The sequence below is a fragment of the Haliotis rufescens genome, unplaced genomic scaffold (assembly GCF_023055435.1).
Source record: "Haliotis rufescens isolate VD_foot unplaced genomic scaffold, xgHalRufe1.0.p SCAF_6, whole genome shotgun sequence".
Classification (NCBI taxonomy): Eukaryota; Metazoa; Mollusca; class Gastropoda; order Lepetellida; family Haliotidae; genus Haliotis; species Haliotis rufescens.
Window position 1 is genome coordinate 28,137,750 of NW_025964334.1, and position 27,225 is coordinate 28,164,974.

The 27,225-nt window shown below is 43.8% G+C and overlaps 3 protein-coding genes across 3 annotated transcripts in view; 2 read left to right on the forward strand and 1 right to left on the reverse strand.

The window, feature by feature from the left end:
* Nucleotides 1–245: 245 nt before the first annotated feature.
* On the reverse strand, nucleotides 246–932 carry LOC125374823 (protein app1-like). Its single transcript, XM_048386486.1, has one exon. It carries the CDS (start codon nucleotides 930–932, stop codon nucleotides 246–248), a length of 687 nt encoding a protein of 228 aa, XP_048242443.1.
* A 7,092-nt stretch (nucleotides 933–8,024) lies between these two features.
* Nucleotides 8,025–27,225, forward strand: part of LOC124141078 (leucine-rich repeat-containing G-protein coupled receptor 5-like) — a 152,765-nt gene continuing 133,564 nt past the window's right edge. The window contains exon 1 of the mRNA XM_046508973.2: nucleotides 8,025–9,073. The gene's annotated coding sequence lies outside the window, so the exon portion shown is untranslated. The remainder of the gene's footprint in view (nucleotides 9,074–27,225) is intronic.
* On the forward strand, nucleotides 14,616–25,153 carry LOC125374824 (mucin-2-like). The gene is made up of 2 exons (XM_048386487.1): nucleotides 14,616–15,897; nucleotides 24,894–25,153. The coding sequence occupies exons 1-2, from the start codon at nucleotides 14,616–14,618 to the stop codon at nucleotides 25,151–25,153; spliced, it is 1,542 nt and encodes a 513-aa protein (XP_048242444.1).

Genomic DNA, 27,225 nt, shown 5'->3' on the forward strand with positions numbered 1-27,225 from the left:
ATAAAGGCTTCTTTTGGAAAATCGATCATTTTGTTGCAAATTTGAATCTGCGGAAGACAGGTTTGATAGCCGAGCTGATTAGTATTGTTTCGTTTCTTTGCTATTTATAAATTTAGCGCTCATAATTTGACAGGAGTATGCTGTTTAAACCATAATAATGTGCAATATACTAATTATCATAAATGTGTTTTTGTACAGAAGGTTTCTTATATTGTAGTTGGTAATAGAATAACCAGCTATATTTGTTATGTCTTTGACATGCGCTTTTCCCATCTGTCACGGATAATCTCACTAACGGGGATCGCTAACGTCATATCCCCATGCTTCAAACCTATTAGCACAGGTATGGCGGACATGGTGGGTATGACGGGTATGACGGACATGGTGGGTATGACGGGTATGGTGGGTATGGTGGGCATGGCGAGGATTGTGGGTGTGACGGGAATGGTGGGTATGACGGGTATGGTGGGTATGACGGGCATGGTGGACATGGTTGGTATGACGGGTATGGCAGGCATGGTGGGTATGACGGGTATGGTGGGTATGACGGGCATGGTGGACATGGTTGGTATGACGGGTATGGCAGGCATGGTGGGTATGACGGGTATGGTGGGTATGACGGGCATGGTGGACATGGTTGGTATGACGGGTATGGCAGGCATGGTGGGTATGACGGGTATGGTGGGTATGACGGGCATGGTGGACATGGTTGGTATGACGGGTATGGCAGGCATGGTGGGCATGGCGAGGATTGTGGGTGTGACGGGAATGGTGGGTATGACGGGTATGACGGGGATGGTGGGTATGACGGGTATGGTGGGTATGACGGGCATGGTGGACATGGTTGGTATGACGGGTATGGCAGGCATGGTGGGTATGACGGGTATGGTGGGCATGGTGGGTATGGCGGGTATGGCGGGTATGGTGGGCATGGTGGGTATGGCGGGTATGGCGGGTATGGTGGGTATGACGGGTATGACGGGTATGGTTAGTATGACGGGTATGGTAGGTATTGTGGGGTTTTGCGGGTATGGCGGGTATGGCGGGCATGGCGAGTATGACGGGTATGGTGGGTATCGAGGGCATAGTGGGTATGACGGGTATGGTGGGTATGAAGGGTATGGTGGGTATGACTGGAATGGCGGTAATGACGGGCATGGTGGGTATGACGGGCATGGCGGGTTTGACGGGCATGGTGGGTATGGCGGGTATGGTGGGTATGACGGGTATGACGGGTATGACGGGTATGGTTAGAATGACGGGTATGGTAGGTATTGTGGGGTTTTGCGGGTATGGCGGGCATGGCGAGTATGACGGGTATGATGGGTATCGAGGGCATAGTGGGTATGACGGGTATCGTGGGTATCGAGGGCATGGTGGGTATGACGGTCATGACGGGTATGGTGGGTATGACGGGCATGGTGGGTATGATGGGTATGACGGGCATGTCGGGTATGGTGGGTATGACGGGCATGGCGGGTATGACTGGTAGGATGGGTATGACGGGCATGGTGGGTATGGTGGGCATGTCGGGTATGACAGGTATGGTGGGTATGACGGGCATGGCGGGTATGCTGGGCATGGCTGGTATGACGGGTATGGTGGGTATTGTTGGCATGGCGGGTATGATGGGTATGACGGGCATGGTGGGTATCATGGACATGGTGGGTATGACGGGCATGGTGGGTATGACGGGCATGGTTGGTATGACGGGCATGAAGGGTATGACGGGCATTGTTGGTATGACGGGCATGGTGGGTATGACGCGTATGGTGGGTATGACGGGAATAACGGTCATGGCGGGTATGACGGGTATGGCGGCTATTGTGGTTTTGTCGGGTATGTTGGGTATGACGGGCATGGCGGGTATGGTGGGCATGGCGTCTATGGTGGGCATGGCGGGTATGACGGGTATGGTGGGTATGATGGGCATGGTGGGTATTGTGGGTATGGTTGGTATGACGGGCATTGTGGTATGACGGGCATGGAGGGTAGGGTGGGCATGACGGGCACGTTGGGTATGGTGGGTATTGTGGGTATGACTGGCATGGTGGGTATCGTGGGCATGGTGGGTATGACGGGTATAGAGGGTATGACGAGCATGGTGGGTATGACGGGCATGGTGGGTATGACGGGTATGGGGGTCATGGGAGCGAGAAACCAAGGCTCATAATCGGGGCAAATCTGAGATTCGAAACCATGAGCATAGGATCCTGGCATGGTCAAGGCGAATTGCGGACCCTATGGCTGGGCCATCTCCTCTCTGGTACAGCTATGATGTGTTCAGTAGTGCATACGAGTATCCATTAGGAAACTGTGTAAGTGACATTGCTGTAACTCCGTCCGCGATGAAGCAAAATTTTAAAACGGGCGGTCGGGTAGCCTAGTGGTTAAAGCGTTCGCTCGTCACGCTGAAGACCCGGGTTCGATTCCCGACATGGGTACAATGTGTGAAGCCTATTTCTGGTGTCCCCAGTCGTGATATTGCTGGAATATTGCTAATAGCGGCTCACTCTATCACTTAAAAGTACGGAAAATGCATAGATCTATATGACAGTTGCTACCACTCGACTGTCACGCAGCTGTTAAACCTAACCCACCCCATCCCAACCCAACCCAACCCACATTTTCCCTACCCACCCAAAACACTCCAACTCACTCGATATATTACCATCCCATGACCACCGCATCTCACATTTCATCCATTCGACCCGTGAAGATCCGGGGTAGAATAGGTCTTCAGCAACCCATGCTTGCCGTAAGAGGCGACTAACGGGATCGGGTGGTCAGGCTCGCTGACTTGGTTGATGCATGTCATCGATCCCAAATGCGTGGATCGATGTTCATGATGTCAATCACTGAATTGTCTGGCCCAGAGTCGATTATTTACAGACCAACGTGATATAGCTGGAATATTGCTGAGTGCGGCGTAAAAAAAACAACAACCCCAAAACAAACAAAAAAACCAACCAATCATTTTATCCAATAAACCCAGGAAACAACGGAACACGCAAATAGCCTGTTATTCAATAATTTGATGAGGAGACCGTTCTCGATGGACAGTATTTGAATATAAAAATGAATGACATTTTAATTTCATATTACCTCGCTATACGCTCTCGCGATCGCCGGCCCCCCCTGAACGTCTCTCTGGAAGATTGTCGAGGCATTAAAGTAGACTGATGCTCGTCATAGATGAAGAAAAACACGCATCTGAGGGCGACATTGTTGCTTTGAGGAGCGAGACCAAAATATGTGTTCATGCCGAAGTAGTTACAAGAGAGGATGATCATTTTCTGTCTGTAAATGGGATATTCTCTGCAATCAGAGACACCATCTTATTAAAACGAACTTCCCCAGATCAAGTAGCCTTGGTAAAGAATGTTTTCAAAAATCAAATTTTGTTTCAAGCAGGCATCTTCTGTAAACCGGCCTTCATAGTCTGAGGAGTGAGTGAGTGAGAATGGATTTACGCCGCTTTAAGCAATATTCCAGCAATACCACGACAGGAGACACAGGAAATAGGTGTCACACATTGTTTGTTTGTTGTGCAACGCCGTACTCAGCAATATTACAGCTATAAATAATCGAGACTGGACCAGACAAACCAGTGATTGACATCATGATACAATGACTTGCATCAACCAAGTCAGCGAGCCTGACCACCCGATCCCGTTAGTCGCCTGTTACGGCAAGCATGGGTTGCTAAAGACCTATTCTACCCCGGATCTTCACGGGTTACACACATTGTACCCATGTCGGGGATCGAATCCGGGTCTTCGGCGTGACGCTCCCCCCCCCCCCCCCCCCCCCCACACACACACACACATCCCACCTCTCAGTTGATTTGTTTGATTTTCAATTGAAAATATCTTAAGTTAGAGATATTAATTATAAAATAAGCTGTACTGGTGGTGAACAGTATTGACCACCCCCCCCCCCCAAAAAAAAAAAACCAACAAAACCAAACAAACACAAAAAAACAAACCAAAACAAAAAACCCACCAAAACACAACAACAAAATACAAAAGCAAAACAAAACAAAACAAATCAACACAAAACAAAACAAAACAAAACATAACAAAACCAAAAAACAAACAACACTTCTACATGTTATTTTTTCAAATATAATTTGTTTTTAAACTTATAAAAATTGGAATAAAAAAACTGCATTATACACAACTGTTGGTGAGTATCTTAGACATCTTATCTGTGTTGCAGGAATGAGTGATACTTAAATTGACATATTCAAATTTAACTTTTCTTCAATTTTCAATTACATAAAAAAACAAACTCGATAATTATACTTTCTGAGTACCATTTACTCCCACCTGAATCCAGAATACTACTGGTAATGCAGGATAAATTGAACCAACTCATAAAACGCGTTTGAGACAAAAAGGCGGTGCACAGAATTTGGACCAACATATTTTGTTTATTGCAGGGAGAGATGGTGTACACATGTTGTACACGTGCAGGTCATGACGATGGCATTGACAACGCTCCCGTAGACACACGTTTTGCTTATAAGACTATTAAGAGATCGGTGTGATAAGTCGATACCAGAATTCTCTAAAAGTCGGTTGATGTATATTAATTAAGAACAAAAAAACATGTCACAGCTAAGTGAGCACGTTCAAATCATACATTATCGAGTATTCCGATCGAGTGGCCTATAATGTCATAAATTTCACGGAGAAAGAATGTACAAATAGTGAGTGAGTAAGGTTTTACGCCGCTTTTAGCAATATTCCAGCAATATCACGGCGGGGGACACCAGAAATGGGCTTCACACATTGTACCCATGTCGGGAATCGAACCCGGGTCTTCTGCGTGACGAGCCAACGCTTTAACCACTAGGCTACAAATAATGAATGTACAAATAAATCTCAAGCATTGTCAAAAGGTTAAATATAGCATCCACTGGGGTGTCCGCATCAACGCAAAAGCGCATCAGAGCCGAAGGTATCCCTCGTGACAAAGGCGAGAGTAGTTTCATTAGCCCAACTAAGTCGCGAAATCGTCTTGTTATCAAATCGCAAATCGACGATTTTGACCAGTGCGCTTTTCGCAAGTTTGTACACAAAGGGTATGTAGTGCGAAAAAAGGTGCCAACTCAAGACACTATCAATGACATGATCAAAACTGTTTTGAATTATGAGGGTTCTGGAGAAAGCAAAATTAACGGTAATCTCTAAAACATATTGGATTTAGTCAAATCACAAGGTGTTAATGTAACGGAAAGATATGGTTGCAAAGCGCATGCAGTACTGAGCATTCAATAAAAACTACCGAGATGAGAACGGCCAATCATCTTTATTGATGAAACGTGGTGCGGCATATGCACCACATTGTCCCAAGATATTGGCAGTTGTAGGGTGATATGGCCATAGGTGGGATTGAACGCCCGTCCGGGGCCGGACCTCGGCTGATCACAGTACATGCAGGGTCCGAGGACGGAGTTGTACCAAATACACTGCTTATATTTGATGCAAAACTCAAAACAGGTGATAATCATGACGAGATGAACTTTGATAATTTCTCCATATGGTTACAGGACAAACATTCCACTTAACATTCCGACCCGCGAAGATCCGGGGTAGAATAGGTCTTCAGCAACCCATGCTTGCCGTAAAAGGTGACTAACGGGATCGTGTGGTCAGGCTCGCTGACTTGATTGATGCATGTCATCGATCCCAGATTTGCTGTTCACAAATCATCGTTGTTGTGTGTTTAACGCCGCACTCAACAATATTCAAGCTATAATTATGACGGCGGTCTGTGACCCGTGAAGAATAGGCCGGGGTAGAATAGGTCTTCAGCAACCCATGCTTGCCGTGAAATGCGACCATGCTTGTCGGAAGAGGCGACTAACGGGATCGGCGGTCTGTAAATAATCCGAGTCTGGACCAGACTATCCAGTGATTGACATCATGAGCATCGATCTACGCAATTGGGATACGATGACTTGCATCAATCAAGTCAGCGAGTCTGACCACCCGATCCCGCTAGTCGCCTCTTACGACAATCATAGTCGCATTTCACGGCAAGCATGTGTTGCTGAAGACCTATTCTAACCCGGGATCTTCACACAAAAACACCGAGTCGAGCTGCATGTGAAGAACGAATGTTTGCAATCGGAACAGTCGGACTGTTGTAAGCATGTCCTATGTGTTGAATATGGCTACTGTTAACGGTAAATAGCGGCTGAAAGAGAAATGGACAGCATCATTGTCGAGCTTGGTCTGACGAGTGGATCAGATACAGAAACCGCATCAAAATGTGAAGATGTGATTATCCAGGTATCTCAATATGGACGATGTAGGTGAAACTGTACATTCTTGAAGCTATTAATAGTTATTATTTCACATATTGTATATCATTTAAAAAAATGATATAGATGCGTTAAACCACACTTATTCATTACTCCAAAAACCTAATCTCCTGAACGATTGCAATTGAAGACTACATTACGGAGACAATGTTGAACCGGAGACTCGTAAATCTTCGGATGAACCATAGGAAAACCCCATTAGCGAGCCTCCAGCGCAGATGGGCTGATTCTTATTTGACTGAAGCAATTGTCATGCGATAAAACCAGAACAATCTCGATTGCTGGTTACAAATTAGCTTACAAAGCTCAATTAAGTAGATATTTGCAGTTACAAGGAATATCCCATTGCTCAGTATTCCAAGCACAAAGCAGTTCTGTCGGGCTGGATCTAGGCAACGTGATCACCGCATATCAATCCTCTAAAGTGCAAGACTTGGTTTTTTTGGGGAGGGGATGGGTCTCTGAAATTCATTATTCCCAAAGCAATCTTATTTATTGAAGGAAATTGTGGCTGAGTTTTTGAATGCTGTTTTAGTAATTTAAAAAAATATATGTCACAACGGTGTTTCAGCTTAATGTTGCAAGGAAGCAACTACATACGCTAGGTTGTTAATCCAATGGATATTTGAATGAGTAACACCTCCCCAAATATTGTAGGAGTGTTTCTTTGTTGTTTAACGCCGCACTCGGCAATATTCCAGCTATAAGACGGCGGTCTGTAAATGATCGAGACTGGACCAACCGATCACGTTTGTTGCCTCTTACGACAAGCACCGTCGCATGTTACGGCAAGCATGGGTTGCTGAAGACCGTAACATCTCTAGACCCTGTCTCTTCGACGCCAGACAGGAGATGAGTACCAGAGGGCTTAGGCGACGAAATTGGTTGAGTTATGTCCCTTAACCGTGCAAGGATGCACTGACCGCGGGGGTCGAATACCAGTTTTCCATCGATTATCAACCTTGGATGGTTGTCAGCACCAAACCCGTGCTCGTTGGTGTCATGCGCCAAAATGATAAAACTTATGTACAGCGATCTAAATCACTCGACACACCATGATACAACAAAAATACCATTCAAAAGGTCGTTAAACACATTCACTCTCTATTATGTTTACGGTTTTGCTAAATCACGAATGATCTGTGTCAGATATTGCGTGCAACAATGTTTTTATCTTCTGTCTCGGTATCTTCAAACTAACAAGATACTGTGATTGTGTGATAATGTTTTATTAAATTTTAGAATTGCAAACACCGTTCGTGTAGCTGCGAAATTTATCTTTTTAAAACCTTCACCTTATGGAGTAATACCTGCGTCAGCGGGTGACTTATATATCAGCACTGATGCCTTTTTGTCAAAGGTTTTGTCAAGAAAACAACCATCAGAAACCGGTACCACTATCAGGTGAGCTCTTTAAGATGTTGCCTTGCGCAGAGCACAACATTCGCCATTGTCCAGTCTCCAGGTGAGATGGGTATACCTCCGGCTACTTATACACCGTTGATGACAGATCGTTGGTTAAAGCCATATCAGAATATGACGATTAAAGCCACGACAAAGGAAATCCCCCTGCGCAGCCAATTAATGCTGCGCTCGCGACTGGCTCAGCAACCGAGCACCCTTCCTTAAGATCAATAGTCGTCTGCCTCTCGCACACAACGCCCTCTATCGCCGTCCAGAGATCCTCGCAGGGATGCGAGTGTTGAGAGAAGCGTTAATGGGCAAATGATAAAGCTCTATGGTGAATGGCCGTCTTCTTTAACTATAACATGAACGGTTTAAAAGCTTTTGAGATGATGAAATGACAGATTTCAATAGGACATGACAAGGTAGCCGAAAGACGGAGATACGAACGGAATAATAATCGACATCCGGTATATATGAAGTAAACTTTTGATGACACAGTCGGTTCTCGTGATTGCAGTGTCCGTCAAAGTGTCAAGGTGAGACGTCTTATTTATTTTCGCTGGGATCATAAGGAGTTATAATTAAAAAAAAGAACTTGCAAAGACGCGGGCATTACGCCTACCAGGAAATGACGATTTTTCAGTCATATGTTATGTTATTTGGTGAAGATATGGACGTTCTACGATTCTTGGATACTTAAAGATACAGGGGAACCGTTTGGCCATTCTTAAAAGAAGGTTCAATCAAAATCACGCTCGAGTTCTACAGGAATTAACATGGGTGTTCTCAGGATTTGGGGGCTAATGAAAAACGGCTTCATGTAATCCCCTTTTGATGACTGCGGAATTGTGTATTAATTGAACGACAAATGTTCCTCGGTGTGGATGGTTCCTTTCTCTATATGCAGGAAATGATACACCGTTAACCTCAAGATTCGGTGGAGATAAATATATCGATCAGGCAGTCTTCACAACATCTACTTATACAGATCACCAAGAGGCATCTGGTATTCTGTCCAAACAATGATACAATAACCATATCTACTGCTCGAGGAACAAGAATCCATGCATCTGTAGCGGCAGAGTGAAATAGATTAGGCGCACCGGTTACATTGCACGAGGGACTCAAGATATCCGTGCTGCAATGGCATGACATACATACAGGCTATACCGCACGAGGAGCACGAAGAACAAACACGCTATTGGTCTATTCCATGAGGACGTTGAAATATCCATGTATCTCGTGACGCTGAAATAAACATCTGAAGATTTGCGATGGACACAATATCCTCGTGCAACCCGGTACAGTGTTAAAAAGTGAGCGCATTGCGAGGTAAGTGTTTTCTTCGAAAAACAACAGTTGAGCACATCGGAGATACATTTAGACTGATCAAGGGAGTAGGTAATAAAAGGTGTTTTGTTTGTAATTGTCTGAGTATGTTTGTTGCCAAACAATACAGCTATGTCGTAAAGGCTCAATGTCGGGGCACGGGTGGCCCAGTCGTTTGAGTCGCCGCGATTCGCTGTGCAGAGTTGCATCCCTTGGGCACGCCAGAAACCTATGATTGTGGGTTCGAATCCCGGTTTACCCCGATTATGTTTCTAGGTTTGTCAGCTCCAAACCCGTGCCCGTGGGTTTCATCGAAGTGGTAAATGTCTGAGACCTGCATCACTTCGGGCTTTCCTCCCTCATTAAGCTGACACGCCGCGATACAAAACTGGAATACTGTAAAAGCGGCGTTAAACCCAACTCACTCACTCAATGTCTTGTCTGGCCGTGCACATTTTGATCTCTTAAAAGTGTAACTGTCTGTAACGAGAGATATACAGAACAATATCGTTATTTCTTATCCTGTTTTGCATTTCCGTTAACATTCTGTACCGTAGTCCCTGTTTTATATTCGCGGTGTATGTATGAAGAACTCTTCTTCCATTTCCGACCCGTGAAGATCCGGGATAGAATAAGTCATCAGCAACCAAGGCCTGCCGTAAAAGGCGACTAACGGGATCGGGTGGTGAGTGAGTGAGTTAATATTTAACGTCACATCGGCAGTATTTCAGCCATATCGTGACGGATCGGGTGGTCAGGCTCGCTGACATGGTTGATGCATGTCATCGTATCCCAATTGCATGGATCGATGCTCACGTTGTCAATCACTGGATTGTCTTGTCCAGACTCGATTACTTACAGACCGCCGTCCTGCAGCTGGAATACTGCTGAGTGCGGCGTTACACAACAAACAAACAACTCTGGCTGTATCAACATTTGGTAATTGTAGCTTGGGTCAAATACTTACAGAAGACCATTACCACTGTGACATATTTCGCCATTATCTTGGAAATTCAAGGTACTTAGTTACAAAATCAAGATAAACTGAATTCAGCAAATGAACTTCCCAAGGCACCACTTTTTTGCTTTGAGCTGACTGTTGCAATATAATAACTTGCATTTTCAAGGTAGCATCTTAAATATTCAAGATAAAAATATTAATGTAATGGCCACAATGATATTCCGTAAATACTTGCTTATCTTCATATATTAGGCAAAAAACACACACTAAAACCACGCGACGTGGAGATTACCCTAATCAACATTTTGGACATATTTTAGTCGTTCGTATACGCATATGTTGTTGTCACGAGTCCAAAGTAATGTTGAAATGTTTTTAGTTCTCATTAGGGTGAACGCTTCTGATCGTTTCATTACAACTTCTGACGCGTGAAGATTCCGGGGTAGAACAGGTCTTCAGCAACCCATGCTTGCCGTAAAAGGTGACTGTGCTTGTCGTAAAAGGCGACTAACGGGATCGGGTGGTCTGGCTCGCTGACTTGGTTAGTGCATGTAGCTCCCATACTCTCCACATTGAGACTGGTAGATACGTTACTACTCCCCGAGAGCACAGATTGTGCAATAGTTGCAATCAAAGATATGTCGAGAATGAATATCATTTTTTATTAATTTGTAACGCTTATGATGAACTTCGTCTCAAGTATCTACCACAGAAGTATTTTGTACATCCTACTCTTGCTAAATTCAATATGCTTATGGCGGTAAACAATGAAACTGTTATTAGAAATGTTGTAACTTTTATATACCATGCTATGAATGTCAGACTCCAAACACTAAGCCTATAAATGTTAATGATGGACCAAATATTGTACCATGGGCCGCTGGCCTACACATGTAAATGAATAAAGAATTGAAACCATTGGTACGCACTGACGGATCAAAGAAACGGAATTATATGGTAATTTAACAGTGTGTTGCGTTTCAGCTGTAAACTATGCTATTCATACTAATTTACGACTCTTCTCATGGAATTCATTACGACTCTGTAAAGATCCGGGTTAGAACTGTTTATCAGAAACCCATGCTTGTCGTAAGAGGCGACTAAAGGGATCGGTTGTAAGGCTCGCTGACTTGGTTGACGCATGTTATCGTATCCTAATTGCGTAGATCGATGATTATGATGTCAATCACTGGATAGTCTGGTCAAGACTAGATTATTTATAGACCTCCGTCTTATAGATGAATTATTGCTGTGGCGTTAAACAAAAACCTATTCAAAATAATCCAAGACTTAGCAAAGTAGAACAGGTGCACGGAACTGACGTGTCGTCCTCAGCAACCTATGCTTCACTGTGTCGACTTCATGGGTCGGGCGGTCGATGACTTGATTGATGACGTGTCATACTACCCCGACGGTGACGATCGTAGCCCGTTTTATAAATCACTGGTTTGTCTAGCCCAGACTCGATTATTTACAGGTCGCCACCATATAGCCGGAAATACTGCTGAGTGCGGCGGTGAACAACAAACAAACCACACGTAATAACTGACAAAATTGAAAACTTGAGACAGCTGTATTGTTTGATTGTATCTCAGCGAAGTGTTTAGTTGCTCATTTTATCACCCACTTGGTTCGTTCTGGGCCTGACTGTATTATACTACTCAAAAGAAGTTAAAGCCCACTCGATTCTTTCATATTACTACAGTTAGTCCGCCATGTCAGATTAACTATAGTAATATGAAAGCATCGAGTGTTCTTTAACTTCTTTCGAGTAGTATATATTTTAATATTGTCGGAATAGTGATGCCTGGCGTAAAATAATGTTCAGTTACTCACTCTCACACGTGTTTTACAAAAACAACTAAGGTGAATCATCTCATGCAGCATAGTTTTACCTCAAACCATGAGCTAGTTTGGAAATCGTATTGATTTTTTCCATGCGGCAAACAGCTGCGAGGTTGTAACAGTGGTGTTTGCGTGGCAGCAAAATCTGCTGAGTATGTAGTTTTCTTGGAAAAGTACAAGTCATCACCAGGGTCCGGGGCCAAACAGGTGCCCTGTACCCCAAGGATGGCAGTCAAGTGGGCGCATTTGTTCTTCATTTTTGTCACATAGCCGCATTGAAACGGTGCAGATAGTTGCTCAAACCAACAACCACGGGCTTGTCTGATCCAGACTTGAAGTACGGCTGGAATAATTATAATTGCGGCGTTAAACAACATGCAGCATCGCCAGAGTCATAGTGAATATTACAAATAGGATTATTGGCAAATGACGCCTTGGGAACCATAATCTTTTATAATTTGGGCTCAGTGGACTTCGTTGAATGTTCAGGCACGTGAAGATCCGGGCCAGAATAGGTCTTCAGCAACCGTAAAAAGCGACCCTGCTTGTTGTAAGAGAAGACTGACGGGATCGGATGGTCAGACTCGCTGACTTGGTTGATGCATGTCATCGTATCCCAATTGCGTGGATAGATGCTCGTCACATCAATCACTGGATTGTCTTGTCCAGACTCCATTATTTACAGACAGACGTCATATAGCTGGAATATTACCGACTGCGGCGTTAAACAACAAACAATCTGAAACTAGACACGAAACTTAAGCCCAAAAGAATAATATGATGTGAAAAGGATTTCTGCTATTGATTGAGCTGGTTTGACACGAATGGGATTTTGTCGTGGAATTTCATCGTAGATTATTTATTTATAGCGAATACGAAATGATGAGGATGAAGAAACCCTGGTTACACCACGGTCTTGTCATGCGGTTAATAGTACCTTGTCACTATGGTGATGCCTATTTTTTAATATGAAAAACAAACCTAGTGCATATAATTGTAGTTTTTTAAAAAGAAATCGAACATATTGATAAATTTGGAATTATGTAAATAGCTATATTTTATATTGGTAATGTTTATAGCTATATTTTATATTGGTAATGTTTAATTTGTAACTTAGATTGATATAGTGGCTATATCGTCAAAGGGGGTTGAAGTAGCGTAAAATTATTGTCACCCTGAGAGGATATGTAAGACCACATCATTCAAAGTACATTTATTCTTACCTCGGTTTTAAACGTAGTTTATTTGTTAATTTTAACTGTTGGCTTAATTGCATCCCATCACCAGCAGCTGAAGGGTTGATGTAAATCCTGTTGGGGAGCCGTGCAGGTAGCAGAAGTCCCCGCGGTCCCTCGTGAGGTGGCCTAACTTTGGTTGCTGGTGATCTTTAGCCCATTTTTATATTGTATTGTTAATTGAAAATGTATTCTTTTAACTACGATACTCTAGTTATCTTACCGTCCATCGTTGACAGCTTTTTATTAAATCAAAATATAATGATTATAACTGTTTCGTCACGATATGGCTGAAATATTGCCGATGTGACGTTTAATTTCACTCACTAGATACATGTTGCCAAGAAATACCAGCCTATTTGTTAGACACAGAAGAACTGAGAACGTTACTTGAGTAAGATTATTGACAACAATCGATATGCGAATACGAACAGAATGTCGTCAAAGTTTTACAAAAATTAGCGGATATTCTATCAGCTATAAGAAAATCGTGTTGGTGTATTTATGATTATTGATTTCCATGATGGCATATCGATTAGAGTGGCATTTGTGAGGGGTTTCGGTGATTAGGATTATTGTATTTAGCATTGTCTGTTTTGGTTGTTTGGGAAATCTTATCAGAGATGTTAACAGCATGTAAACACGCACGTAGCCCGTAGCCCGTAGTCACATCTTCTAGCCCTTAAACGTGAGTAGGTACTAACGTGTTCATAAGCAATTACGGGGCACGTCAGAGTGGTAAGGTAGAATAGGTTTTCAGCAACCCATGCTTGCTGTAAAAGGTGACTATGCTTATTGTAAGAGGCGTCTAACGGTATCGGGTGGTCAGACTCGCTGACTTGGTCGATGCATGTCATCGATCCCAATTGCATGGATCGATGCTCATGATATTAATCACTGGATTGTCTGGTCCAGTCTCGATTATTTACAGACCGCCTTCATATAGCTGGAATATTGCTGAGTGCGGCGTTAAACAACAAACCAACCAACCAACCAAATCAGAGTGGGAAGTGTCTGAGACCTGCATCACTTAGGGCTTTCCTTCCTCATTTAGCTGACATGCAATGATGTAACTGCAATACTGTTCAAAGCGGCTTTAAACCCAACTCACTCATAATCAATGACCGAAATGGTAGTAAATTCTTTGGTAGTTTGTTTGTTGTTTAACGCCACACTCAGCTATGTGACGCCGGTCTGTAAATAATCGAGTGTGGACAAGACAATCCAGTGGTTGACATCAAAAGGATCGATCCACGCAATTGAGATATGATGACATGCATCAACCAAGTCAGCGGTCCTGACCACATAATCCCGTTAGTCCGTTACGACAAGCACAGTCGCCTTTCACGGCAAGCATGGGTTGCTGAAGACCTACTCTCTACCCGGAGGTAGTGGCAGTGGTTAGTGTTGGTAGTAGTCAAAGTTGTAATGGTGGAAGTGGTAGTATTGGTAGAAGTTGAAGGAGTAGTGTTTGCGATAGTGGAAGTTGAGCACAAGGCCGACCATGAGTGAAAGCACAAGGCCGACCATGAGTGAAAGCACAAGGCCGACTATCAGTGAAAGCACAAGGCCGACCATCAGTGAAAGTACAAGGCCGACCATCAGTGAAAGCACAAGGCCGACCTTCAGTGAAAGCAAAAGGCCGACCATCAGTGAAAGCACAAGGCCGACCATCAGTGAAAGCACAGGGCCGACCATCAGTGAAAGCACAAGGCCGACCATCAGTGAAAGCACAAGGCCGAACATCAGTGAAAGCACAAGGACGACCATCAGTGAAAGCACAAGGCCGACCTTCAGTGAAAGCACAAGGCCGATCATTAGTGAAAGCACAAGGCCGAGCATCCTTGAAAGCACAAGGCCGACCATCAGTGAAAGCACAAGGCCGACCATCAGGGAAAGCACATGGCCGACCATCAGGGAAAGCACATGGCCGACCATCAGTGAAAGCACAAGGCCGACCATCAGGGAAAGCACATGGCCGACCATCAGGGAAAGCACATGGCCGACCATCAGTGAAAGCACAAGGCCGACCATCAGGGAAAGCACAAGGCCGACCATCAGGGAAAGCACAAGGCCGACCATCAGGGAAAGCACATGGCCGACCATAAGTGAAAGCACAAGGCCGACCATCAGTGAAAGCACATGGCCCACCATCAGTGAAAGCACATGGCCGACCGTCAGTGAAAGCACAAGGCCGACCATCAGTGAAAGCACAGGGCCGACCATCAGTGAAAGCACAAGGCCGACCATCAGTGAAAGCACAAGGCCGACCTTCAGTGAAAGCACAAGGCCGACCATCAGTGAAAGCACAAGGCCGACCATCAGTGAAAGCACAAGACTGATCATCAGGGAAGGCACAAGGCCGACCATCAGGGAAAGCACAAGGCAGACCATCAGGGAAAGCACAAGGCCGACCATCAGGGAAAGCACAAGGCCGACCATCAGTGAAAGCACAAGGCCGACCATCAGTGAAAGCACAAGGCCGACCTTCAGTGAAAGCACAAGGCCGACCATCAGTGAAAGCACAAGGCCGACCATCAGTGAAAGCACAAGGCCGACCATCAGTGAAAGCACAAGGCCGACCATCAGTGAAAGCACAAGGCCGACCTTCAGTCAAAGCACAAGGCCGACCATCAGTGAAAGCACAAGGCCGACCATCAGGGAAAGCACAAGGCCGACCATCAGTGAAAGCACAAGGCCGACCATCAGTGAAAGCACAAGGCCGACCATCAGTGACAGGCTGTCTCTGGTATCCCGCCTGGACACTGCATCACACCTCTCACACGGCAGGCAGGGAGTCTTTGTCTTACATTCTTGGTCGTGCACTTCATCACCTGGACGTCGCTCTTCGCGGAGTTCGCACCAACATGGACACAATGCATCAATTGGTTTGCCCTTAAAGTTCGGGAGACGGCTGGTGTGTGTCATGGTAGATTTTCTCTTCGAAATGTCCTTCTCTATTACCACTGGAATATATCATTTTAGAAATAATTTTGAAGGGGTCGACGGTGGCCCATTCGTCTGAGGCGCCACACTTCTGATGTCAGCACCATACCCGTGCTCTTTGGTTTCACCATAAGTAAAACATCTTAGACAGCGGCGTAAAACCAAACTCACTCACTCACTCACTCGCTATGATTGGTGAATTCGACCATGATATAACCCTTAAAGGAGTAGAATAGTTCCACCCAAAAATCATTCGAGGAGGGGTTGAGGGCGCATCGAAATCATATAGACGCACAGAGAAGCAATACGAACAGACATTGTGTCATTGATCAGAGTGGCAGTTTTACATTTTACAAGAGACTTTGGACCCGTGAAGATTCCGGGGTAGAATAGGTCTCCAGCAACCCACGCTTGCCGTAAAAGGTGACTATGCTTGTCGTAAAAGGCGACTAACGGGATCGGGTTGTCAGGCACGCTGACTTGGTTGATGCATGTAATCGATCCCATGTGCGTGGATCGATGCTCATGATATCAACCACTGGATTGTCTGGTCCAGACTCGATTATTTACAGACCGCCGTCATATAGCTGGAATATTGCTGAGTGAGGCTTTAACAAAAAACCAACCAACCAACCAACCAACCAACCAACAAGAGACTTGGGAATTCACGGGCAGTCTTTGGTATTTCGTGTTTGTCACGAGAGGCCATTTTATCAGGTAATCAGATTCTTGGATGAAAAAGAACGCTGTATGATATGATCCATGTTGTTTTTATTCAACTGTAATTGATTTTGAAAAACTTTGGTTGTCTTTTCATTCCCGTGCAAAACAACGTGAAGGTCTGGAGATCCTTGTCAATCTTAACACCTGGGAGTCTTTTAAATAATGGTTGCACCCCGTGAGAAGTGGAAAGAAATCAGCACTTTTTACATCAACGTCTCAGGCGTGGTGCTCTGTCACCAAGTGACGTTCTGTGTGTTGTGTTGTGTTGTGTTGTGTTGTGTGCGGATTGTTTAAATGAAAGAGACCCGTGAAGACCCGGGTTAGAATAGGTCTTCAGCAACCCATGCTTACCGATAAAGGATCGCTGACTTGGTTGATGCATGTCATAGTATCCCAATTGCGTAGATCGATGCTCATGATGTCAATCACTGGATTGTCTGGTCCAGACTAAATTATTTTAGACCGCCATCATATAGCTGGAATATTGCTTGCTGAGTGGGGCGATTAACTACAAAAAAACCAAACAAGTTTAAATGAAAGAAATATCACAAACATATGCGAGCAGATAAAAAGATTCTCAAACTAGGCGAATCAATCGCTTGCCCCATTAGAACTAAGGTGACAATAGAAGGATTAATCTTGCCAATAGGCAATGCTGGTCCTGTTTCACCTTGCTCTCATCCGATCGTAATCCCAGTGTTTTAAGTATTCTACTGAGCGTTAAAAGGGTTACCCATACATTAAATACCCTCCAGCATTTTAACGAATCACCGCCATATGGATTCTGTCCTGTGTGTGGACTTCGGCGAATGAGTGTGTTCACGTCTACCAAGCTTTTAGCAATATTCAACATCATGGCGAGTTCTAAATACTAGAATGTCGTTGCCCGCGTGACTTGAGTCTGCCCTCAGAGGGGCACGGTTTTCCCAGCCGTCTAGATTCGCTGTGCAGCATTGCGTCCCTTGGGCACGCCAGACACCTGTTTGTAGATTCAAATCCCGGTTTGCTCTGATGATTTTTCTACGTTTGTCTGCACCATACAGGTGCACGTGGGTTTCACGAATGTGGTAAACAACTGAGACCTGCATCACTTCGGGCTTTCCTCCCACATCGAGCGGACACATCGTGATATGGAATACTGTTCAAAGCGACATTAAGCCCAACTTACTCACTCACTACTCTGTGACCAACAAACCAATCCTTTCTTCAGTCCCAGGGCGCCATTGCATCCCCGAACCCCTATAATTAGCCTGCTGAGGGCGACGTTACTGTCTAGACATTCTCCGTACACGCGTTGAAAACGCATGGTACACGCATGCTCCCCGCGTTGAGCACCCGTTGAACACGCGTGACCAACGGGTGTGCCATGCGTGTAACCCGGAACCGGGTTTTAGCTGAATTTGACGAACAGAACAAAAAGTTGCTTTCCTATCCGAAAGAAGGATGGTCATAAAAGCGTTGCAGAATGCCCTGAAATGCGTTTGATTCTTATCCACCATCACGGAAATATGTTTTTTACTTTCAGACAAGCTGAAAGCTCATCCCCTGTATTTGACAAAGGTTATTTGCCCTTTGCGCCATTGCTACAAGTTTACGGTTCGGCTGCAGGAAACTTTGTACGCCCACCGGTCAACCCTCCCCCCCCCCCCCCCCCCCCCCCCCCATCGCTGAGGTGCAACTTTCAGCGCAGTGCTTGCACACTCGCAGAACATAAGAGAGATGCTTTTTTGTTGTAATTTCTCTGATGGAATGGCCATGCAAAAATTACGTAATTGTATCAATTACATGCAATTTTCTTTTTCTCAATACACATGGGTAAGGTTTCTTTTTGAAGCTCTTAAAGCTTTGGGCCATGCGTGCTCTGATTCAAAGCTCACGAAACACTGAATTGGCTTAAATTAATTGCTCTGCTACACCGACAGACGTCCTGACATAACATTCTTACAACCACGAAGCTGGACACTTTATATGGATGAAGAGCAGTTACGTGATGTCTGCAGAATATTTTCTGATTAAAGTTATAGGCAGGACAGACCACAACAATGAATGAGCAGCTCTAAAAACGACGGAAGTTTCTTTGGTGCATCTTAAATGGAAACAAATGATACACAAGGTTGCTGATTGTATAACATAGTCAAAGTGCAGTCAGATACGTTTTTCTTCTTGAAAGACTTGGCAGAAATCCTTCTTCATCAAAAACAGTACGTCGACTTTACATACTTGACAGAGATACTTCTTCATCTTGGCAACATTGTGTATTTTTCGGGGGTATGTACTTTTTGTCACAAAAAATGTAATCGTGTTATTTCAGAAATGCTTCTTTATATTGTCAGAGATACTTCTTTATATTGTCAGATTCGCTGTGCACGCCAGAAACTTATGATTGTGTGTTCGAATCCCCGTTCGCCCCAATTACGTTTCTAAGGTTTGGTAGCACCAAACCCGTAGTGGTAACCGTCTCAGACCTGCATCATTTAGTTCTTCCTTCCAAATTACATTGTAATCTGACACGCCGTGATATAACTGGAATACTGTTCAAAGCGTGGTTAAACTCACCCACTCACTCACTCACTCACTCACTCACCCACTCACTCACCAACTCACTCACTCACTCACTCACTCACAATATATTGTCAATAAAAGAGCCAAAAACCCTTCCCATAATCATAAGAAATCTCTGAAAAAATCTGTGTCGATTGTCCAATTCAGGCTTATCATGAGCATTTATTTATAAATAGTGATGATACCAGGTGTTCGCGAAGAGTCGAGCGTTGTATCCTGCCCCACTCTATTTCAGAAATACTTCAACTTTGTCAGAAGCACTCCCTTATATTGTCCTCTTTATAAATGATATTATCTTAACAACTTCGTCAGAAACAAATTCCCACATTGTCAATCCTTCAGCAATATTTCTTTATTTTGTCAGAAATATGTCTTCACCTTGTCAGACGTCAGAAATACTGACTAATCGTGTCAGTCTTTGGAAAATACATTTATCCATATCAAGCATGTTTGTCTTGCATTAAGCATGTTTGTCTTGCATTAAGCATGTTTGTCGTACATTAACCCGATCCATATCTCTCAAGAACGCCTGATGCAGTAGTTGAGTTTCCTTCAAATCTGGACCTGTTGCTTCATTTGATTTGACACACAAAGAACCAAGAACATGTTCTGCGATATACTATGACAAAGGTTAACCGGATCAGTCTTTCATGGATATTTTCTTTTTGCACAACCCACCACCTCTCCCGGTAGTGTTGGAGTAATGTGCTTGTCTGTTGAACGATCAACAACGTGCAGGTGTTCCCGAGCTACACTCCATCTTTGTAACCGACCCTCGGCAGTCGTCCGCCCGACTGATGTTTTCGTGTTTTTGGCGTCTTCTCATCCTCCTATCGAGCACAAGAGAGATCCATCAACATTTTTTATCTGCAAAAATGGAAGACCATTTCAAAATGTTTGAAAAAACTTCTTGATAATCAGAAAGGTAATAAGGCCCAGAAAGAACAAGATGAATCGCGTATGAGGATACTGAGTAGCTTCAGATTTGGCGAAGACGTCAGGACTGGTAATCTAGATCTGCTGATTGATGTTCCCTAGAAATGGTTTATGAAGTGAACTGATATCTTGTGTGGGTACTCAGCTCTCTTCATCACATTAACAACGAACATTCAGGTTTTTAAAAATATAATATGACAAATTATGATGCAAAAATGATTAATGTAAGACATTATAATCAATACTCAACTTCAACGTTTGTAGATGACTCTGCAATAGTAAGAGGTTTAAATATTTAAGTTTTTAAGACTTCCCATAAGCTCAAATATCACCTTACTGAAATATGATATTTGTTTTTGATTGTTTGTTTGTTTAATCCCGCATTGAGGTGGTCAGACTCGCTGGCTTGGTTGATACGTGTCATCGCATCCCAAATACATGGATCGATGCTCATGATGTCAATCATTGGACTGTCTGGTCCAGACTCGGATCATTGACAGACCACCGTCTTATAGCTGGAATATTGCTGAGTGCGGCATTAAACAACAAACAAACAAACATCACTGTTTTTAATTGAATTAACAAAATGTGAAAGGTCGATCTCTAAAATATACCAAATTGGATCAGATTTAGTCTGTTTGTTTACAGTTACAGTCTATATCCCCCTTGATTCCAAGCACCCTTACCGGTCGATGATGCGACTTAATGGATTGGATGGCCATCCCCCGTGACTTGGTTGATAGCGTGTCATCGTTGCTCATTAAATCAATCACTGCTGTTTTGTCCAGATTCGAATATTTGCAGACCGCCGTGTGTATAAGGCTAGGCGCTAAGGTTTATTTGTTCTTTCTAAACATGTGTCTGCGGGGTAGCCTCGTGGTTAAAAAGTACGCTCGTCACGCCGAATGCCAGGGTTCCATTCCAAGGCCGTAGTTAACTTGTTTTTGACGGGGGGCAAATATTTGTACAAGTATCACTTGTCTCCAGCTTGTATTTTCATGATTCAAATAAAGCTGTTTTCTATAAAAGATCCAGAGTTGCCCCCCCCCCCCCCCCCCCCCCCGGGGGTGGCACTGCATTCCCCACATGGGTACAGCGTGTGAGGGCCATTTCCGGTATCCGCGCCATGATATAGCTGGGATATTGCTAAAAGCGGCGTAAAACCATACTCACGCACTCTTTTCATTTATCAAGTTATGCTACTGTCCATGTTTACCTTGTCTCGCCATAATGCCTGTACACATTATCAGCTTGTTTCGACTTTCTATCACTGTGTCTGTGCATGTTTCCATAATCAGAGGGCAGGGTCGGCCTCAATCCCTGTGTCTCTACCCGGGTCTCCGTAATCCCATAACACGAACACTTACTGAGCGCTGGAGGCGGCTACAGCCGCCATCACTAGCATTAATATCTTGATCGGTTACAGCTGTGTTTAATTGGATTCTTCAAGCGAGCTCCGCTAGTCCTTGGAGTCTGACAGATCTCCGGTGTAAACACGGGTTTTTATTTGATTAAAAACTCTGTTGATTTATTGGATCGTTTCAAAACTAATTTAGTGGCAAACCAGATTGTCAACTTCAGAAGTGATATGTATTGTGACGGATGGCGGCGTGATGAGTTGATAGAAATATGAGTGTGCATATTTATAATGCGCAAAAATCCACTTCCAAAAGCGCGCCCAAAGCCATACATTATTGCCCCGGTCAATAATACCCTGTGCACTCGATTTTCTTTCTCAGCTTCTTGGGGATTATACAAGGTAAGCTGCCTGTGAGGCATCTCATCCTACCGGATACCCATTCACTGCTGGGTGACAAGAGGCACATTTCGAGCTAAGTCACGAAGACAGCACATGCTTCAGTTGGGGGGCGGGGGCACGGGTGGCCCAGTCGTCTAAGGCGCCGCGATTCGCTGTGCAGAGTTGCGTCCCTTGTGCCACCAGAAACCTATGATTGTGGATTCGAATCTCGTTTCGCCCCGATTATGTTTCTAGCTTTGTCAGCACCATGCCCGTGCTCGTAGGTTTCATCGAAGTGGTAAACGTCTGAGACATGCATCACTTCGGGCTTTCCTCCCACATTAAGCTGACACGCCGTGATATAACTGGAATACTGTTAAAAGCGGCGTTAAACCCAATTCACTCACTCACTTAGTTGGGGGCAGGTTCGAAGCCCTGGAAACTCTCAGGAGTCAGTTTGCCGACCATCTATGGGTTGTCAGCCTCAGTGTTGATAGTTTCCGACTGTAGGTTGGGAGGCAGTGTCAGCAGACTAGGTGAAGACGTGGAGCTTCACTAGAATCACCACGAGTGGGGACTTCTGGTTAGAATTGGTCCCACGCTACACATGCGCTGGTCGTTACAGGCGACTTGGTGGATCGGGAGGTTAGGCTCGATGACTGGGCTGGTTCATGGCGTGTCATCCTACCCCGACAGCGTGGCTCGTTGCTCACAATATCAGTCACTGGTTTGTCTGGTCCAGGATGGATTATTTACAGGCCGCCGTCATATAGCAGGAATATTGCCGAATGTGGCGTTTAACCACCCACTCCCACAAATGAAAATACGTGACATATTTACGTTGTTAAAATAGTCACATGCAGTCCCGCAGAATGAACATATTCTTTAGACAATAGCAAATGAATCACCATTAACCCGAACTTTGGTTTCAATTTTTTAAATCATATATGTGTCCTCTGTTTGTGTACTATTAGTATATCACATTAGAGTTATCTCCCCTTTGAAGCAAAACTGTTTGGAGCTCCAAGCATCGTCTTAAAAAAAAAGATCAAGTTCTCAACATCCCTTTGTTCTTCTATTGTATCGTTTTTGCTGATACCAGGAGCTGAGTATTTCTTTTCTTGCGAACATTCTTGATCACCGAAGATACTTAGTAGAAAGTTCGCATGTTGTCAATTTTAACGCGATCCTGTTCCCATGACAACATCACGTCTGCCACACATAGTATTGGATCATATGTGAAGACTCGCGAGCAGGTTTGGGGAAAACAGTGGAAGGGCAGAATTGCTTCTGAAGTGTGTACGTCTTGTCGAGCTCGTCTCGTGTGGCAAAAAATATATTCATATCACTCATTATATGTAACCAGCTGTAATCAAGCCTTAAGGTATGAAATTGTTGAGGTGAGGTGAAATGGGGTTTAAGGTCGCGTCCAAGATTATTGCACTTATATAGCGACGTGCATGCACGTGTATGTGTGTATGGCTACCTGTACTAGTCCGGACTGATGGCGATTTATAGTGCTAGCACACTGAGATACCATGCCGCAGTTTAACATGAATACCCCGCTCAGACACAGTTTACTGACTCCGAGCCGACCAGTCCTTGTTTTAGCCCCTTAATGCCGAGCGCCAGACAGGGTAACAACAAGTACCATCTTTTAACGTCTTTTGGTATGACGCGGGTGGGGATCGAACCCCGGACTTTCCGCTCTCCGGGCGGACGCTCTACCATTAGACCACGAAGGCGGTCTGTGAAATTGTTGAAGGAAACTCTTGCGTCACTGACAGATTTACATTGGAACAGTGGGTTTTATCTCCCTTTAATGAGCGTACAGCCTCTGTATTATGACTAGGCTATCAATATGTCCATATTAACCTAATTATTAATAAAGAGGTGGGGTGAGTGAAAGAGTTTAAATTTAAAGTCGCATCGGCATTATTTCGGCCATATAGCGACAGAGGTGGGGTGAAATGGGATTTAAGGTCGGGTTCAAGGTTGTTATTTTTTTTATCAGGAACGTGTATTGTAACGTGTGTGTGTGTGTTATGTGTGTGACCGCGGAGGCGGTCTTATTAATAAAACTCCGAGGGGACCTGGGCTAGAATGTATCCCCAGCACCCTATTGCCCAAATTGGGCAACCTGTTTGCCGTGGGTTGCAATCTTATTAAAATCAGATCTTAGTTCTCGCTATCGCTAAACAAAGATCTGAGGACATCCCATTAAGGGGCACGTCAGAACGACCTTTCATCCAACCAATCAGAGCGTCGTTTACCAGATCATGAAAGTGACAGTCGGAATTTGTTTTCTAATCATGCAACCACGAAATGACGGGGTATTCCGAACGACAGTTACGGGTTTTAATCGAGAATACGTCAAGATATGTTTCCAAGCGTAGTCGCCAGTTTGAAACTAGTGTCGTAAAGCTCGAGAAAGCTGCCTTCTGATTGGCTAATGTCGATTTCTTGTCAGTCATTTCATTGGTCGGTCAAAATCCGCGAAAGGTCGTTCTGACGTGACCCGTAATGGGATGTCCTGAGATCTCTGTTTAGCGGTAGGGAGAAATAAGATCTGATTTTAATGAGATTGCCGTGGGTTGCGTCCCTGTGTCGGGAGAGGAAGGGAGTCAATAGTGTTCCTTAGTCCAACACACCACTTCGACCCTAACTATGTCCAGACGGGTGGTAGAAAGGGACAGATTCTGTCATTCGGCTGGTCATGTTAAGCCCTGTGCAAACACTATTTCGCCCAAACATTTTGCATTAGAAAATAAATTAACTCTAAATGTATATTATATATGTATCAAATTATGAACTTGCTTGGTATCTGTGGAGAGGTTACAAATGTCACAAAACTCAGATCTGTCTCTCTCCTTGTAGAATGTGCACGGAGACAGAAATCTGTCAATCTGCTCAAATTAAAAGAGTTTGACAATGTCAAGGTTGCTGTCTCAGTGCACAAGACACTGAATTCATATAGGGTCATTGTCCGTGACAGAGCGCGCTACCTGTCTGTCGTGACAGAAGATGAAATTGCCAAGGAACTTGAAGAACAGTCCGTCACAGCTGTCAAACGATTTACCGTAAAGAAGGATGGTGTGGTCGGACCAACAAACACCCATCACTTCACATTTGCCTGAACATCTATCCCTCAATCTATCATGTATTCAGATTCATTATCTTGCCTTTAGGCACGTCATTTCAGTTTATAATCCTGGACATTTTAGAACTATGTAATGATCTTTCTACTGGCCAATGTGACATCATCTTTTGCTGGTTGCCAAGTCATGTAGGCACAACAGGTAACTCAAAAGCCAATGCTGCAGCTAAAGCAACTTTTGAAAAACCGTTATTTCCACTCCCGATCCCGTACAGTGGTTTCAAACCAGCAACCGAGCTATACACGGCACACCCAGGTAGAATCAATAAACTTAACGAATTTAAACCAACAATCGGTCATACCTACTTGGGCTGTCAGTCAAGACATGAGGTCGTTTTGCGAGGATGTTGTATTGGCCACAGTCGGTTTATCCAGGTCGTGTATTCCTTGTGATGAAGGGTTCACCGCATACTTTGCTTAACTGCGTTGACTTTGCAATCACAAGGCATTCAAATTACTAAACAGTAAATCTGAAAGATGTTTTGGCCCGTGTAATCTCATTCTTAGCTTATTGAAGGACATTGGTCTGCATCATAAATTTTAAATATGCATTTGAATAACAAATGTCTTGTTTTTAAATTCGGCGTGATGTTTTTTATCAACAAAGATGACTGAAGACTACCCGGGAGGTTAAAGTACCGTAAAATTATTGTCCTGTGAGACACGTCATTCCTATCATAATCAATGTAACTGTCATCAACCAGTGTGTTTAAGCCAACTCATTGCTGATGATTTTTTTATATTGGCTAGTATTGTGCACAACCACTAGTAGCTAACGTGATGACGTAAATCCTGCTGGGTATCATGCAGGAAGTTGAAGCGCTGTAAGTCCCCATTATCCCCAGCGAGTTGGCCTAGCTTTGGTTGCCGGTGGCTTATAGCCCGTGTTTTAAACAGCTGTAAAAAATAATGTTATGATACAATATGTTTGACGAATATGCTTTAAAATATAACATTCTATTCATGACTCAACTGTATACATAATTATCAATTTGTTCCCGTCGCTATGTGGCTGAAATTATGCTGATGCGACGTTAAATTTTAACTCACTCACTCACTTATTCATATGCTGAAAAAATAAAGATATTTAAAAAAAAAATAAAAATTGCTCTTCTTCCATGTCACTTCTTTCGCGTTTTTTTAGAAATAGGTACAGCATAGCGTAAACATCGACACTTCTTTATCTTCTTTTGAGTAGTATACAAATACGGATGATAGTGTTTCCGGTGGGACCTTATGGTGAAACATGGGCACGGTATACACATGTAGGGAGGTGGTGTTCAGATAAACAAAGTAATTTATGCAAAGTAATATTCAAAAACAATTTATGAAACATATTTGAGCAGAACAATATCATGTATACAGTTTGTTTTTTAAAAAAAAAGAGACGTACTACATGCCACCAGTAACCAAAGCAAGGCCACCATGCTAGGGATCATGGGCACTAACGGTATAGCCCCGAAACCAAGTTAATATTTTCATAAGTGAGTAAAAAATGCAAACTTATATTTCAAAACAATTTCATCAAACATATATGGGCACAACGATATCATTTATACAGTTTAAAACACGGGCTATAGACTACTAGTAACAAAAGCTTGGACACCTGGCTGAAGATCATGGGGACTAACGGTACCTCTGCTTCCTGCATGAAACCCCAGCAGGGTTTACACCATCACTTTAGCCTCTGGTGGTTGTGCACAATGCTAGCCAATATTAAAAAATACTCGTCAATGAGTTGGCTAAAAAACACTTGTTGATGATAGTTGCATTGATTATGATAGGATTACGTGTCACACAGGGGGACAATAATTTTACGATACTTTAACCCCCCTGGACAGAGCCTTCGATAATGTCAGTTGATAATAGCATCACTCCAAATTTAAAAACAAGCATTTAATTATTCACATACATATTTTAAATTTATTATACAGACCAATTTCTTTCAAGTAATTTAAGATGAGATGCCCGCTGACACGGGAAAAGAGATCGGATTTACGCTTTGATAATGTGAATCCCTTGCGATTGCATAGTCCACACAGTCAAGCAATA